The sequence below is a fragment of the Hypomesus nipponensis genome, chromosome 13 (genome assembly GCF_054491055.1).
Source record: "Hypomesus nipponensis isolate SF chromosome 13, ASM5449105v1, whole genome shotgun sequence".
Lineage (NCBI taxonomy): Eukaryota > Metazoa > Chordata > Actinopteri > Osmeriformes > Osmeridae > Hypomesus > Hypomesus nipponensis.
The window spans coordinates 18,826,707-18,842,900 of record NC_140373.1 but is presented as its reverse complement, the minus strand read 5'-3'; the positions used below and the strand labels follow the sequence as shown (position 1 = coordinate 18,842,900).

Below are 16,194 nucleotides of genomic sequence, written 5' to 3'. Positions count from 1 at the left end.
TCGCACAGGTGAAAGGCCTTTCAGGTGCAGTCAGTGTAATATGAGCTTTATTCAGAAGTACCTCCTGCAGCGACATGAGAAGATTCACAGTGGTGAGTTCCAGTGTTTCCGATGTAAAAAAAACTGTATAATAAGATAATTGCTGCATTCAAAATTAATACATGCATTACATACAATACATTTAAGTTCTGGTTAAGCCTGTAGTCCTTTCTATACCACAGGGCAAATCTAACATTTTTACTTCAAAATTTGTGTAAACAAGCAATAAACAAAAAGGGAAACATAATCAAAATGGTAAGGGCATGTCCTAGAGCAGTGGTCCCCAAACCTTTCTGGATCACGTCACCCCTCAACATATCTCTCTGTCTGTCCCTGTCACAACTATATCAACTATGTCTCCCTGAATATCTCATCTCCGGTAACTTGTTCAATGCAACATGTAACTTGTTCAACTAGGCTACATGCTCTTATGGTTCTTCCCTTTGGGACTTTAGTTTTCACAATGTATGCTTCATGTTTTGGCTACCCGCAATGTTTGGAACCATCTCGTTGTTATGATCAGTGACCTATGCACTTTTGTAAAACTCTTTTGGAAGTTGCTTTGGATAAACCCGTCTGATTGCTTAAATGTAATGTAATGGTCGCATATGGTTGTCCAGTTCTTTGCAAACTAAAAAGTTATCTGTAAATTTGTCCATTGTCCTCATCCACGTATCTCACCTTAGCGATCAGCTGGCAAAGGCCACTAGCATCAGTGGAGTCAATTTGAAGCGCAAATTTCCACCTTAGCAGTAGTTTCTCATACAGTAGCCTATACAGATTTCATGTCCTCTGACATATCATCAATGCAACGTTTGATCATGTTATCAGAGAGGGGGATTTTCTTTTGCAGCATCTAGCCCTAGCATTACCTCATCCATTTTTTGCAGGCTGGTAATATGAGCCTTTTGTGCCTTCACATACACGCACAAATAAAAGCATACGTTCGCTCTGTGTGGTATTCTGTGTTTTGTGTTGTCTTTTAAAATATTCTATGTCTTTGTTCTGGTGTGCTGGGTGCTTGGTCTCAAGGTACCTTGCCAATTTGCTAGGCACCATGGCTGCATTAGCCAACGTCTCCCTGCAGACCAGGCATACTGGTGTGGGGCACGTCACCTACTGGAGAATCGTTGTCTTTTTTCTCTTTGCTGACTTTGATTCCGATGTCTGTTCCTGTGGAGGTGGATGCATTCTCTTTAAAATACGGATATGCATTCTCTGCTGTCAATACGGAAAAACTAACAAAATCAATGAAAGAACTGTTGTTGACGTTAAGCCCTGAATCAACTGTGAACTGTAGCTGATTGTTTTTTGAGCCGCAAATAGCCTACATTTTTTATTGATATAATATCAATATTTTTTTTTTTTTTTTTTTTTCATTAAATGATCAAGCCTTGGGCCATTCCACGGCACCCCTGAGCATGCGTCATGGCACCCCAGGGTGCTGCGGCACCCACTTTGAAAACCTCTGTCCTAGAGAATGGGTTTCCAAACAGATTACTGCCATAAATGGATATGGGTGCTTCAGTTGATTTCAATATTTTAAAATACTTTGGTCTCCATTTGAATAACTGTTCACCACAATCAAATTAAACAAACAATTAAACATTTTATGTTAAAATAACATTTATGATACCTGGCACTGATAAACAATAGGATATAGATGGAGAGATTTGTAAAGGTAAATAAAGGAAAAGCTGAGACGTCTCAGCCCACAACATTTGCATCCAAATTAGTCCGAATAATTTTTACAAAACAAGTTGGTCTTCAATTACTATATTCTAAGCCAGCTACAGTATCTGTGAGTTATTTCACACCAGATCTGTCATATTTGCACTCAGACAATGCATAATTCTAGCTGTTTCGATGTTTGCACATTTCGGACACAATGGAAATAGACCAACCAATAAGATATCAAGTTTTGGAGATGTGATCGATGGTTCTTCACGCAACCCTGTCTGATATTTGTTTATACTGGCTGGAACCTGTTATCTATCATCTGAAGATAATTGAACAAATTATTATTTTGGGGCCAGTTGCATAAACGTAGTTTAAGGCCGAATCCCAATTCTCTGTCATACCCCTACCCCTTAGTTTTGCGCATTAACGTGAGAGTAAGAGCTGTCCCAATACTCGTTTTAATCGAGGGGAAGGGCCAAGGGATAGGGGTACATACCCCTTAAAACCAAGTGTTTTCAGGAGCTTACTTGAAACCAAGAGGTATGTGAATACTGCGCAACAATGGCGGCCAGATCATCTAGAGTCCGATAAATGTAATATATTTAAAACATTGTCTTGTTTTGTGCTCTACAAAGACCTGTACATATATATTTGCAACCATGTTCTTAATTGAAACGCAGGGTAAACAACACACGCCTGCCACCTTAACTACGTTGTCAACATATCCGCCATGTTACTCTGTCCTGTTTCTCCCTTTCATTCCAACGGCAGTCTCCCTTCTCTGCAGAAAGCATAAAAATGTGTTTAAGGACCCTCCCCGTTCTGCCGGCAATAAACCCTGTCCGTCCGCCGGCAAACCTCAGCCTACGACCTTAACTAACACATTTTCTGCGGAAAACCCTGAATTGTTTAGTTTGCTATGCTAACCTTACGTTGCGATTTGCACAACAGTCCCGCATTTCTCTGACTAGCCTTAAATGGACTCCATGCATGTCTACAGTTTTAACTAAACTCCATTAGCAGCTAATTTCTTTTGATATCAGTGCATAACATTACTTGCTTTGGAGACATTGATACGTGCGAAATGACGTCACCGTAACCAAGTGGGATCTCATTTCATAGGGGTATCTAACCCTTAACACTGAGTTACGAGGGACAAGGGCTAGGGGTAAACTAAGGGGTAGGGGTAAGACAGAATTGGGATTTGGCCTTAGACTAGTCTAAAGGTCTTTGCACACTGAATGTTTGTTTTTTTATTCCCCTAATTCACAAATTAGTAATAATTTTCAAACCTATTCAGCCGGTGTGTGGTGAAACTAACTCACTCAAGTATGTAACAAGGCCACCCGCATCAACAAATAGCTAGCTTTTCTTTGGCATGGTTGGTAGTGGTGGCACTTGGAAGTTGAGAGGTGGCAGGTTTGACTTCTGTGGGAGTGAACATTGGCCGGTATGCCTCTGATGGAGCTTGCAAGACCACGTCCGTTACATCTAGCAGGGTTCCCCGCAGCACTTTCCAGTTAAGGCGGCCGCCAAAGCAACACACGCCTGCCGCCTTAACAACGTTGTCCATTTTTTTAAATAAATGCCGTGTTACTCTATCCTGTTAAATGTTTCCTCAATGTTGAATTTCTGCCGCCACAGGATCAGAAATAAGACGTTATTTTGAGCGATTTTGCGGCATTTATTTTTTCAAACCAAGGTTGTTTTTAATCCTAACCCTATGTACACATCTGACCAATTAAAACACATATTGTTGATCACATCACAATCAAACTATTAAACTACTTGTCAGCACTCAGTTTATATGATACAAAAGAAAATAACTACAAGGACGAGTTTAAAGACAACGTATGGAGAGGAGTAGCACAGGAGCTTCAGTGTGACAATGGTGTTTATATCAAGCTTCAAATGTAAAACTTATTTGTTTAAACTTCCAACTACGCTAGCTAATGTTATAGCTAGCTAACTATAACAATCGTTTTTTCATTACAAAAAAAGGCTTTGGGAAATTATTTTCAGATTCTGTTTGTTTTCTGTCTTAGATTATATTTATTAAAAGAAGACTCAGCTCATCATCGCTTGATGTTGAGTCCATTGTTTTTTCCTGTGGAGCAAATCATTTTAGAACCTTAATTTATTTGCAAAACCGCGTCACGCTTGATATGCATGATAAGGTGTGTTGTAAATCTTCATCCGAATTATTCAAAATTTTGTTCGGTTTATTCGTGTCGCGTCCAGTGTTCAAAGACGTGTAGCCTTAGACGACCTTAAATTAACCAGGTTAGACTCATTAAATAAGTCAGATGGCAACTCACTTTATTGACACTAGCCATCTGCATTGGAGTTGTTGATAAATGGAGCTAACGTTGGGGTTAAATTAAGAAGCTTAAACGCATGCATTATTTGTTAATAAGACAACTTTTTCAATATTGTATTCCTCCAACAGATATAGATTTTCAGCAGGTTTAAATTAATGCTGTCAAACGATTACAATATTTAATCACATTAATGGCATAGTTAACTCGCGGTTAATCACACATTTTTGTCTATTCTAAATGTCCCTTGATTTTTGTTCCAATATTTATTTTTTTCTATTTTAATGCTCTTATCAACATGGAAAAGTGGATCGGATTGGTTAGGGCTAATGTTTTTTAATTTTTTATTGAAAACAACATTGCAAACGCCTGGCTTTGACGAGGAGGCGGATAATTCGCATCAGCTGCTCATATTTCAGACTGGATGTGCTGGGATGATAGCTCAGTTAATGACAACAAAACCAACCGATCACTTTGGTCTTGTCAATGGAACCATTTGGCAACTTTTTAAAAGGAAACTTTCCATTCCGTGGAACGTACCGTTAGCCTACTACTCTTTAGCCGGCTCGCAAGCCCAAACAAGTGTGTGCGGCGTGCCTGTTGTTTTGTTTCCAGTCTAGCTAGATCCGGTGTGGTGTTGTAGTTTTTCTAATGTCAGTAGTTGTTGCAACAGCATGTGAAAAAAAACTAAAGTTTGCTATGCCAAAAAGAATGTTAATCTTGCGATAAAACACGACTGACAGCACTAGTTTAAATGTATCGATCGAAGTGTCGCTTCTTTGTCCTCCTTTTCTTTTTTTTTTTACTACCATGTCGAGTAGTTGTCCAAACAATGAATATATCCACACATAGCCACGATCTGGTTGCTTCATTCTGCCTTCGCCAATAATTTTTTTTCCAGTCTCACACACCATTGCTCATAGGAGATGTGCTTTGAGTATTTACGATTGGAGAAAGTTAAAATGGCCACTACACTCTGCCCTTTCGATTGACACCTTGACCCAATAGGAGCTTCTATGCCCTGGTGACAGCCTTCTAAAGCCAACTAGGTCTGTGCGTCCTGCCCCCCGCGCCCCCCCCCCCCCCCCCACACACACACACACCCACACACACACTTGTTCTAAACAACATTTTTTTGCAAACTGGCTTTGACTAGCTCTGAAATGAGCTTGTTAGCCTTGTAGATAAGGAAATGCTGCCAATGCTTATACCCAACATGATAGGTATCTGTGGAGCCTTCAAAATAAAAGTCCTTGGCGTAAACTGTCAAAACTGCTGAATTAGATAAAGCACTCCAATGTGTTCGTGCTTCAGGTTTTATGTTTCAGCAATACTAATGGGGGATTTAGCTATAAAATATGATAGTCCTAAGTACCACCTTTCATTAGAGGTAACAATTATGAAAAATAATACCTTTTTATCCTAAGTATTTGACCGTGGTTACAAAGAATCATTTGAGTCTCCAAAAGGCGCTTTTAGAAAACGCCTGGATGTACTCTTACAAAAAAAAATGTCAAATATGAATATATTGTGGTATTACAGTCATGGCAGAAATTGTTGGCACCCCAGAAATGTTTCCGGAAAATCAAGTATTTCTCACAGAAAAGTATTGCAGTAACACGTTTTGCTATACACATGCTTATTCCCTTTGTGTGTATTGGAACAACAACAAAAAAAAGGGAGGAAAAAAAGCAAATTGGACATAATGTCACACAAAACTCCCAAAATGGGCTGGTCAAAAGTCTTGGCGCCCTTAACTTAATATTTAGTTGCACACCCTTTGGAAAAAATAACTGAAATCAGTCGCTTCCTATAACCATCAATAAAGCTTCTTACACCTCTCATCCGGAATTTTGGACCACTCTTCCTTTGCAAACTGCTCCAGGTCTCTCTTATTGGAAGGGTGCCTTTTCCCAACAGCAATTTTAAGATCTCTCCACAGATGTTCAATGGGACTCTGCTGAATCAGAGTTTAAAAGCAAAACATTCAACAATGTAAAATGCGTTGTTGAATGCGTTGTCTTGCGTTGTCTTGTCCCAAGAATTTCAGTGCCCAGTCTGACCCTGTGTTGTTCTGTGCATCTGTCCAAATTGGCAATCGAAAATTGTCAAAAAATATATCATGATCGGCCTTGAAAAACCCCACAGCATAACTCTTAAAGGAAAATCACTTGACAGCCCCCACGCACCACCAAACCAATGTATTCAAATCTGTGCTTTCTGAACTTAAATATATAGAAAAAGTATTCAAATTGTGTAAATAAGTAAAGCTTTACATTGTAAATTATTTAACTTCTTGTAGGAGAGAAACCGTTCAGCTGTGACCAGTGCAACATGTGCTTCATTCAGAAGTACCACATGGAGAGACACAAGAGGACCCACAGCGGGGAGAAGCCATATCGATGTGACACTTGCCAACAGGTGAGTTGTAAATGTAACAGACCATTCCAATGTTAAGTCCTTTTTTTTCTTCAATGGTTGTAAAGTTATTATTGGGTGTGCTTTGCCTTCGGCAAGGGCACAACTATTGTTATCTCACATATATATTATTATTTTTATTATTCTTTTTGCCCCCCCCCCCAAAAAAAAAAAACTTTAAATATTTGGACTACATAGACAACATAGGTGTCAAAAGTTTTGTCTTGGTAGCGATTGAGTTGCACGGTTTAAGCAGAAATTTAGTTTTGTGGCGAAAAGTGAAGCTAACGGTGGCTAACTTGATAGCCACAGTCACTGACGCCACTAACGTCACGAAAACTTGCGTGACTATCTCTAGCAGAACATTAGTTTAGCAGCTCGTTAACTTCTGGGAGATAACTGCTTTACTGCAAGGCGGCTGCAAAAAGGCCAGGGTGATAACTATTTGCTCGTTTTACTTCATGATATGACACAAAATTGTAATGTACAATAAAAGCTAATATTATTAAGGAAGTACATATACTTTCGGAAACAGTAGTCTACTCATCATGACATTAGCCTCTGTTGCCCGGGCAACACATACTACAGCGGTCTATGATGCATCGGTTTTCAATCGTTAAAATCAACATTCCTCACAAATACATTTTCGTTGTAGGATTTATTATGACATTAGATTACAAGTAAACAATCTGTGGGTGTGGGTGAAATTATCATTACCTGTGGTTTCAAACCAGTGTAGCTCACTGCAACGCTGTAGCCTAGTCTAGTAGCTAACAAAAACATCTCCACAGCTGTTTACAGTACTAGTAGGAAGTCAAACGGCGGCACATGTTCGGCACTACCCTTACTTAAATCAAAAGTCTTTCAATGGGTGAAACTATCTGACTAGTGACTACTAACCTGAACTCCATTGCCACAGCCTAAACTTTGTCAATCTGTTCATGAAAATAATTTATTTCAGCCTAGACAGTACAACAGAAGTAACGTTAAATCGAATTCAACTAACGCAATCGCTACCAAGACAGTCTAGTAGTAGTATTAGCCTACAATTTACCGGGGCACCTTCTCCACACAGCAGGGCTATATCGCATTTTGCCTTGTTACTGACAATGATCGCTACCACTGACATGTTTATGAATGAGTGATTTTCCCCTAAATAAATGTCAACTTATTTATGTTTTTGGGGGCATATTTTCAGTTAGCCTAGTAGTATTTGAATCGCTATTCCATCTGAGATAGCTACTGCTGGTAACGTCGTCGTTAAAATAAGCTTCAAAAGGTATTTTTTTATGACTGAATGAATGCAATATGAGTAGGCTAAATGCCCGAAAATATCACGAGAAGGGAAAAACTTGCAATGACATTTAAGTCATAGAGATTAGGTACATTTTCTCACCGGTCTGCCAAATGTATTACTTTTGATTCGACTATGAGGTTGCTGATCATCATTCCCTCTTGCAGGGGAAATGAGAAGACAACTATTTCATTCTACTCTTCACTCTTAGTATTTTGAGTTGTAAATCAGCAGAAAAAAAAATTGCTTTTAAATATATGTAATCTTTATAAATAAGTAGGCTTCGATTTTTATATAAAATATACAGAAATATCAGTAATAAAATGTGACCCTGCGTTCACACTGCAGCAACGCGAATCGCTTGCCATCGCTCGCCTTCCCACAGTTCACCACGCTGGGGGGCGTTTCAAACAGATGTAGAATGTAGTTCTCTAAAATCACTGTAGTTGTCTTGGCCAATTGTGCAGATTTGGGTTTACGTACTCGCAACATCGATCAAAGTACAACTTATACTCAAAATACAAAACTGTTTCATAAACATACACGTTGACATGTGTATAAACGTTTTATTATATTACTCAAAGTCTCTGCTAATCTGTAGATACAACCAGGGAGTTCCAGCCGGGCTACTACTGTACAGTAACTAGCTAGAACAAAGTTACGTATTGCGACGAGAGACTGAATTTGAAAGTACAGAAAACCCACTAGGAGCACCGCCAATGTCGGCAAACCTGTGCCAGGCCTCATTCTTTTTATTAATGTCTTTGTACAAATACAGGGACGCTTGCATCTCGTCGCTGCAGTGTGAACAACACTGTAATTTAAATACGGACCCCTGCAACCAACGCAAGCAATTGCATTCCCCAGAAATTGTACCCTCTCTAGTTTGAATTTTTATTAATGTATTCAGGGCTAAATCATCCCAGTCCTGTGTCAGTTTTTCGTTTGCATCATTTGTACTTGCTGGAAGGAACCTTTGCCATAAAAACGTGATGTTGTAGCCCATTTAATAATTATCAAAATGTCACTATGTACTTGAATTTTATGTTCACTTGTTTGTTCACTGACATTACACGGCTACGTACTAAAATGGTTGTGATGCCACACACAAATGTGACACGCTCTGGTGAACAGGGGCAGTTGTCGGCCAATTTCATGTTTTTTTACTGAAAGTAAAGTGCAGATTGTAAGCTTTCAAATTGTGTCATACTTTTAAATATGAAAATAGTAAAAAAGATACGCATATCTGAATGTTTGTAAACCTGGAAAGCTCTCGCCCTGATAATTGGCTTCAAATATTTGACCTTTTCACACCTTGAGAGGTGTGAAGCGTCGAGCGAGCCCCAGTTATTTCATTGCAGTGAAGAAAAGAAAAAGAAAACATTATTTGCACTCGATCAGATTCCAGGAACCTGCTTTCATGACTTATCCTAGATATGTGTTTTAACACCCAGTATTAATGTACTGTCTACATTGCAATGTACCAGGCCCGATTATGGTTCAAGTTGTGTTGAGTTGTTGGTGCAAATTGTTGTTGTATCGCATTCAACATTAGTTAACCAGGTCAAACTAAGAACAATTCATCCTGTGCACACTGCAATGCCCGAGATTACCGTATTTTCCGGAAATAAGCCGCATTTTCTATAAGAACTTCTCAGTAAGTTTTCACAAACACAATTTACTGTGGCAGGAAGGTGCATACAATAAACGTGAATGTGGATTTGAACTCATGAGCATAAGGTTACAAGGCAGCCTCTCTATCCTTCCTGCTACACACCAACTGTTGACAATGTATGAGCAGAAAGGGCACAGTATTAGCTTTGGTCAGCTTTGGGACAAAGGTTAAGAAGCGGTTGACATATCAAAGTGAAATTGCATGACATTGCACATGGTATTTCATAATGATGTCATCCTGTTTAACTAAACAGATATTCAAATTTACGACAGGCTAAAAGACTGCTGCTGGATTCAAACCTACAACCTTATACTTTGCCGGTCACTGTCCCAGTCCATTGATCTATTTTCATTTTCAGTTACTGTATAAAAAAGTAAGCTGTTCTGTGGTAAGAGTTGTTAGATTCAAGTTTAAACTACTCAAATTCAATCATATTTTGACATACCAAGGTGAAATTGTTGATGGTTCTTCAGAGTGATGTCATCTTGAACCCAATAAGGTTTGAAAACCATCAGTCAAAATGATATTTGATTTATTGACACAAAGATATTGAGGCAATGTGGACATTTACATAATGGAGTTATTTTAACTGGGTGGTGCAGTTTTGCCTGTGGTTTGTCATGGGAATTATTGTCAAGAATTCTATGGCAGCTCAGGGTGACCGTACAGAATGCGGAAATACTGCTGCGAACAATGAATAAGGAGGATCCAACTAAAACATCTGTTGTACGTGACTTAGAGATTTGTGGCCTACAGTATGTGGACCTTCCACCTGTTTTCACACAAAACAATATTCCAGTGCAAAAAGAGAATATTTCCTCACACGATGACGTGAAACCATGGACATATGAGAGAAGTTAGGATCCCCCAGATTGATGCAGAAGTTGGCATGCTTATCGGATGCAATATGCCATGGAGAGCCATGGAAGGTCATTAACAGCCAAGGGAATGGCCCATATGCTGTTAAAACCGTTTTGGGTTTGACAATAAATGGACCGTTAAGAAGAATGGACACAACACGTTCCAGAAAACCTGTTACGGCTAACAGGATCTCCGTGACCAAAATGGAGGACTTGTTGCAACAACAACTTAAGCTTGACTTCCTCTTCCTCTCTTAATCTGCACGAGGAACGTTTGGAAATGTCTAAAGAGGATCACAAGTTTATGTAAAGGTTCTCAAAATCTGTCAAACTGGTGGATGGACACTACAGTGTTGGGCTCCCGTTGAAAGAGGAATTTGAGTTCCCCAACGATGTGTTGCTAAACAAAAGCTTTAAACCTAAAGCAAAAGTTTCTACGGAACAACACGTTCTATGAAGAGTACAAAAGGCTCATGGGAGACATGATGGACAAGGGCCTTGCACTCAAGGTAACACCTGAGCAAAACAACAAAGAAAGCAAAAGGATATGGTATATTCCACATCAGAGTGTACCACCTGAAAAGAATTAAACTGAGGGTAGTGTTTGACTAAGGAGCAGAGTACCAAGGCACATCACATAAGTCTTATTGGCATGCTTTCAAGATTCAGACAGAAGCCTACTGCATTTATGGCAGACATAGAGGCCATGTTCCATCAGGTCAAGGTGCCAGAAGAGGATACGGATCTTCTCAGATTCTTATGGTGGCCTGACAGACAACTCAGCAGCGAGCTGGAGGAGTATAGGATGGTTTTGCACATTTTCGGTGCAACATCCTTACCGAGTTGTGCAAACTTTGCCCTGCAACAATGTGCAAGAGATAATGTGGATGGATCTAGCACCAAAGCAGTCTCTTCAGTGTTCAGAATTTCTACGTGGATGACTGCCTAAAGTCAGTTGAGAATGAAGATGAAGCACTTGAAGTCGCTCATGAACTCATTGGTCTGTGCAATAGGGGTGGGTTTAAGTTAAACAAATGGGTCAACAACAACCGAACCCTACTCCTTTCAATACCTGAAGTAAATCCAAAGAAATCAAGGATCTGGATTTTGATCAGGACGTCCTGCCTGTCAAAAGAGCTCTGGGTAGACAAACTCCTTCCAGTTTAAACTTATAGGACAAACCACTTACCAGGAGAGGTATTTTATCTACTGTTATCTCCATTTACGACCCACTGGCTATGCTGGCTCCTGCATCCTCCCTGCAAGGCAAATCCTACAAACACTAACTGGAATGATACTAGGATGGGATGAAAGGATTCCTGAAGAATACCACAGAAAATGGTCCAGCTGGTTGTACGACTTGCTTCTGGTAGAGGACTACAAGGTTAAGAGATGCATCAGGCCGCATAACTTTGGGCAACCAGTAACAGCACAACTTCACCTCTTTGGAAATGCAAATGAGAGTGGTTATGGGACTAATACTTGCGTATGGAGAACAAAACCAACACAGTTTGTTGTTCTTTCATCATGGGTAAGGCCAGAGTGGCTCCACTCAAACCTGTGACCATCCCAAGAATGGAACTTACAGCTGCCACTGTAGCTCTATGGGTGGACCGGATGATGCAGAAAGAGATCGAACTCTCACTTGAACCATCAGTGTTTTGGACTGACAGCACATCGGTCCTAAAATACATAAACAATAAAATATCAAGATTCACGACCTTTGTTACCAACACTCGCAGTTATTCGATCCACTTCAAAGTTTTCCCTGTGGAAGTACTTGAATGGTTACATGAATCCAGCCGATTGTGTATCAAGAGGCCTCACCAAAAGCCTGCTTCCTGAGAGATTGAAGTCTGGTTGCCAGTCTGGTTGGAACATTGGTGCCAGGTGCAGTACTTGGCCGACTTGTTTTGCGGTGGGCAAAAGAGTACTCGAACTCCAAGAACGACAAAAATGGGCCAAGAAAAGGAGGAATTGTCACAAGAGACATTGTCCTCATCATCGACGACACTGCTCCAAGAGGCTCGTGGATCATGGGAAAAAATCTTTCAAGTCTTGCCAGATTCAAAAGGTTTCATACGGCAGGTGCAAGTGCGGACAAAAATTAGCACACTCCGTAGACCCCTTTTCATTTTGCACCACTACACCAACACACACTGTGGACTGTATACTCATGGGCAAGGCAAAACAGAGGGACAAGGAGAGGAATATTGATATATTGTATACTTTGTACTAACATTGTTCCGGACAACAATAATTTCATGTATGTGTATTGGCTCTGTTTTTTGTATTTGTTGTAATAGTCATGTAATCTACATAACTATTAGGGGCCGGAATGTTGGAGCCAAAATTGTTTTATGATTTCAATGTTGACCTTTTGCCTTTATGTGATTGTAATTAATTATGCATGTTAGTCTGTCTTTAGCATGGCATGACGTCACAGCACTTTGTCAATCAGCTGAGCAAGGTGGTAATTGTATCAGCTGAGGTATAAAACAGCTGGCTGTCATTCAGTTAGGGGCCTTTGGTTTGGTAGTCATACCGTTTTTGACCGCTGTTTCAAGACCCTACCACTCAGAACAGATACGTGAGTCTAAGTAGTTTTTTCGTTACGTCTTTATTTTTGATATGCTGTCGTTAATTGTGGAAATGTGTCAAATTGTGAAGATTGAAGGAAAATAAATTAAACAAGGAAAAGGAAAACTGGAGTGAGTCTGAGTCTTGTTAAAGCGCGTTGACCTAGGCGCATACCAAAGGATAAAAGGGAACAAAGCGGAGAGGAAAGAGGAAAGTTGCTCCCACACTACTGATGTAGTCAATATCCATAGGTTTTTCATTTGTCGTTTTTTTTTATATGAAATACAAACGCTTGACTGCAAAATGCTTCTCACAACGAATATTGATATATGCAATTAGATAAGATAAATTACTCACAAAGCCATTTTTTTTTTTTTGATTTATCTTTTTAGCTCTTATGTGCACACACACTGGAATTCAAAATTGGAGAACTATTTATAAGCAACATCTTCCTCGCTCTAAGTTTAAAGGAATATTAGATAGGGAGTCAGATGGCTGAGCGGATAGGGAATCAGGCTCGTATTTAGAAGGTCGCCAGTTCGATTCCCGGCTGTGCCACATGACGTTGTGTCCTTGGGCAAGGCACTTCACCCTACTTGCCTCAGGGGGACTGTCCCTGTACTTACTGTAAGTCGCTCTGGATAATAGCGTCTGCTAAATGACTAAATGTTAAATGTAAATGTAGATGTATGTATACCACTGTTCTGACATTTTACAAAATAACCAAGGTACTTCAACAAAAGCTTAATTAAAATGTAATGGAAACAGTTATCATATTTGGAGAAAAGCAACTATTGTTGCCCAAAGTAAGATTACTACAAATATCGTAGTGTTACAGCTGTTAAAAATGTGTAAGAAGTGTTGAAGCCCTTGCTGTGAATGACTTTAGCACATCTGCGGCTACAGGACATTACTAGTTTCTCACACTGCTTTGATCTTGGTCCCTTTTTTTCCAGTCATTTCCACAGTTCAGTAAATGTAGTTGGTTTCTCGGCCAGCAAGGATTTCCCTGAGCTTTTCAATTGGGTTTAGATCAGGACTCTGGGCTGGCCATTAATTATTTAAATGTTCTTAGCTTCACCATTGAGACTCTGTGCATTACCCTGTCCTACATGCATTGGTATTATGTGGACGAGCAGCCCTTTTGAGGATTTCAATTAATTTGTGTAATGGTAAAGCTGCAATATTCTCAATCACTGATTTTGAACAACCAACTTTTCTTGCGATGGCTGAAAGGGTCATCCTTTTGGCCTTCATCTGGACAACCTGCTGTTGCAGGGTTTGTCACATTAAAGTGGCTTGCCATCTCAAGTCAGTGTAAACGGGAAAGTTAAACTAACAGGAAAGCTACTAGGATTTGTCAGATAATTAAGGAAATTAGCCCAGTGTTCCAGATGAACAATAATAACATGTTAATCCATGTTTACATTGTCATTTAGCAGACGCTCTTATCCAGAGCGACTTACAGTATGTACAGGGACATTCCCCCGAGGCAAGTAGGGTGAAGTGCCTTGCCCAAGAACACAACGTCATTTTAGCACGGTCCGATTCCCTAACCGCTCAGCCACCTGACTCGTTAACACGTTATCACATTAATTAAATAATGCCAACAATTATTTTATCTTGCATTAGTTTTTTGAAATTATTATTATTATTTAGGGCGGTCAAGCGATAACGATATTTAATCGCATTATTTCCTATGATTAATCGCAAAATTATTCAATCTATTTAATCTGTTAAAATGTTACCCAATAAATGTTTTTATTTATTATTACAAAAGGGTGTACTTAAAAACTTCAAATAGGTCTAACTGGATGATAATGTCCATATAACAAGTTCAGATGGAACTCAACTTAAATTGTGAGGGAATTTAATTCATTCACCAGCTATACTGCTGTATAATAAACATCCACAAAATTAGACTTTTTTCTGGAATATAAAATACATAGCCTACTACGATATCCTGCTCCATAATATTCAAACCTCCCTCAAACATACTTCAGACACTTAAGCAACCACAGATTTACCTTAATATTAAACAATACAGTTTGTATTTTGTTGAACCCAGTCGGCTGCTTGCTTCTTTTGCGAGTGTTGTCTGCCATAGATTACCGGAGCGAAAGCTGCTGTTGCTACCGCTAAAGGCCGATATATGCTTCTGCGTTTTTCAAAAAACGGACACATGGGAACGCCCTCGTCTCCGTGGAACGCCCTCTAGGAGCTCTCCGTCAGCCCTCGGAGAGCCTCGGAGAGCTTGACGTGCACCTCCTCAATTTTCTAACTATCCGTCTTAATTTCAGAGAGCTACGGAGACCCCCTTGGCTGTGATTGGTCAGTATTAAGAACTGCTTGCGTCAGGGGCAGGGTTGCCGTGATAAACAGGACGAACAGAATCTTTTGACCGCCATTGCTGTACATTTTTACAATTCATATTTCAGCAGTACATGTAAATCAGCCTCTGAATTCAAATGTGACGACAAATGGGCAGTGTAGTTTCTGAAGATGTGCATATTTTATTGATTAAACGGTTAATTCGTAAATTCTCTGACTTCTTGGTAACCTATGTAAATAAACACTCGATGACGTCTTACAAAAAAACGTTGCGCCACCTATTCTTCTGGTGGTGAATTGTTTTCAGCACCCACAACCTAAGGAGAACCATGAATGCAGTCTATCCGTCCGTATCCGTGCGCCCGCCCGTCCGTAAACGGAGACGCAGAAGCATATTTTGGCCTTAACGCTGCTGCTAGCTGTGTGCTTTGCTTGCATGTGATAGTTTAGGCTGGAAGTACTCCGGTGATAACAAAACTCAGTGTGACAATCAGTAGGCCTACACACAGTTTTGCCAACCGAGCCGACTCGCAACTTTTTGAAATGGAACTTGCCACAGAGTAGCCCTCTCCATCATTCAGCTACCGTCGGCAGTCAAAGTCATGTGACGACAGGTGATTCCCAGGGTCAAAAAGAAACTTACGTTAACGGCACTTTTTTTTCGCGTTAAAGTGAGATTGCATTAACGCATTAACTTTGACAGCCCTATTATTATTATTATTATTATTATTATTATTATTATTATTATTATTACTTCTCACTGGCTCTGAATACATATAGGCCTACAAACAAGCCATGGGTCACAGGAGGGGTGGGATGTTGATAGTACTGGCTTGGGCTGGGAATCATCACGCTTCTCAACCAATGAGAGCATTTGGGGTGCTCCAGCGTGCACATGAACCAGAACAGAACTGGCGGGACAGAAAAATAGAGAAAGGTACCAAAGTCTTACATGGACATTTTCATTTTAAATCTCGGGACGGAATTTGTGATGTGGAG

General features: G+C 39.9%; 1 protein-coding gene across 1 annotated transcript in view; it reads left to right on the top strand.

Moving 5' to 3' along the window:
- The window catches only part of znf281b (zinc finger protein 281b), a 44,596-nt gene that overhangs the window by 22,241 nt on the left and 6,161 nt on the right, over positions 1-16,194 (top strand). The window contains exons 5-6 of the mRNA XM_084669839.1: positions 9-92; positions 6,340-6,458. Coding sequence (XP_084525965.1) covers positions 9-92; positions 6,340-6,458 — 203 coding nt within the window. The remainder of the gene's footprint in view (positions 1-8; positions 93-6,339; positions 6,459-16,194) is intronic.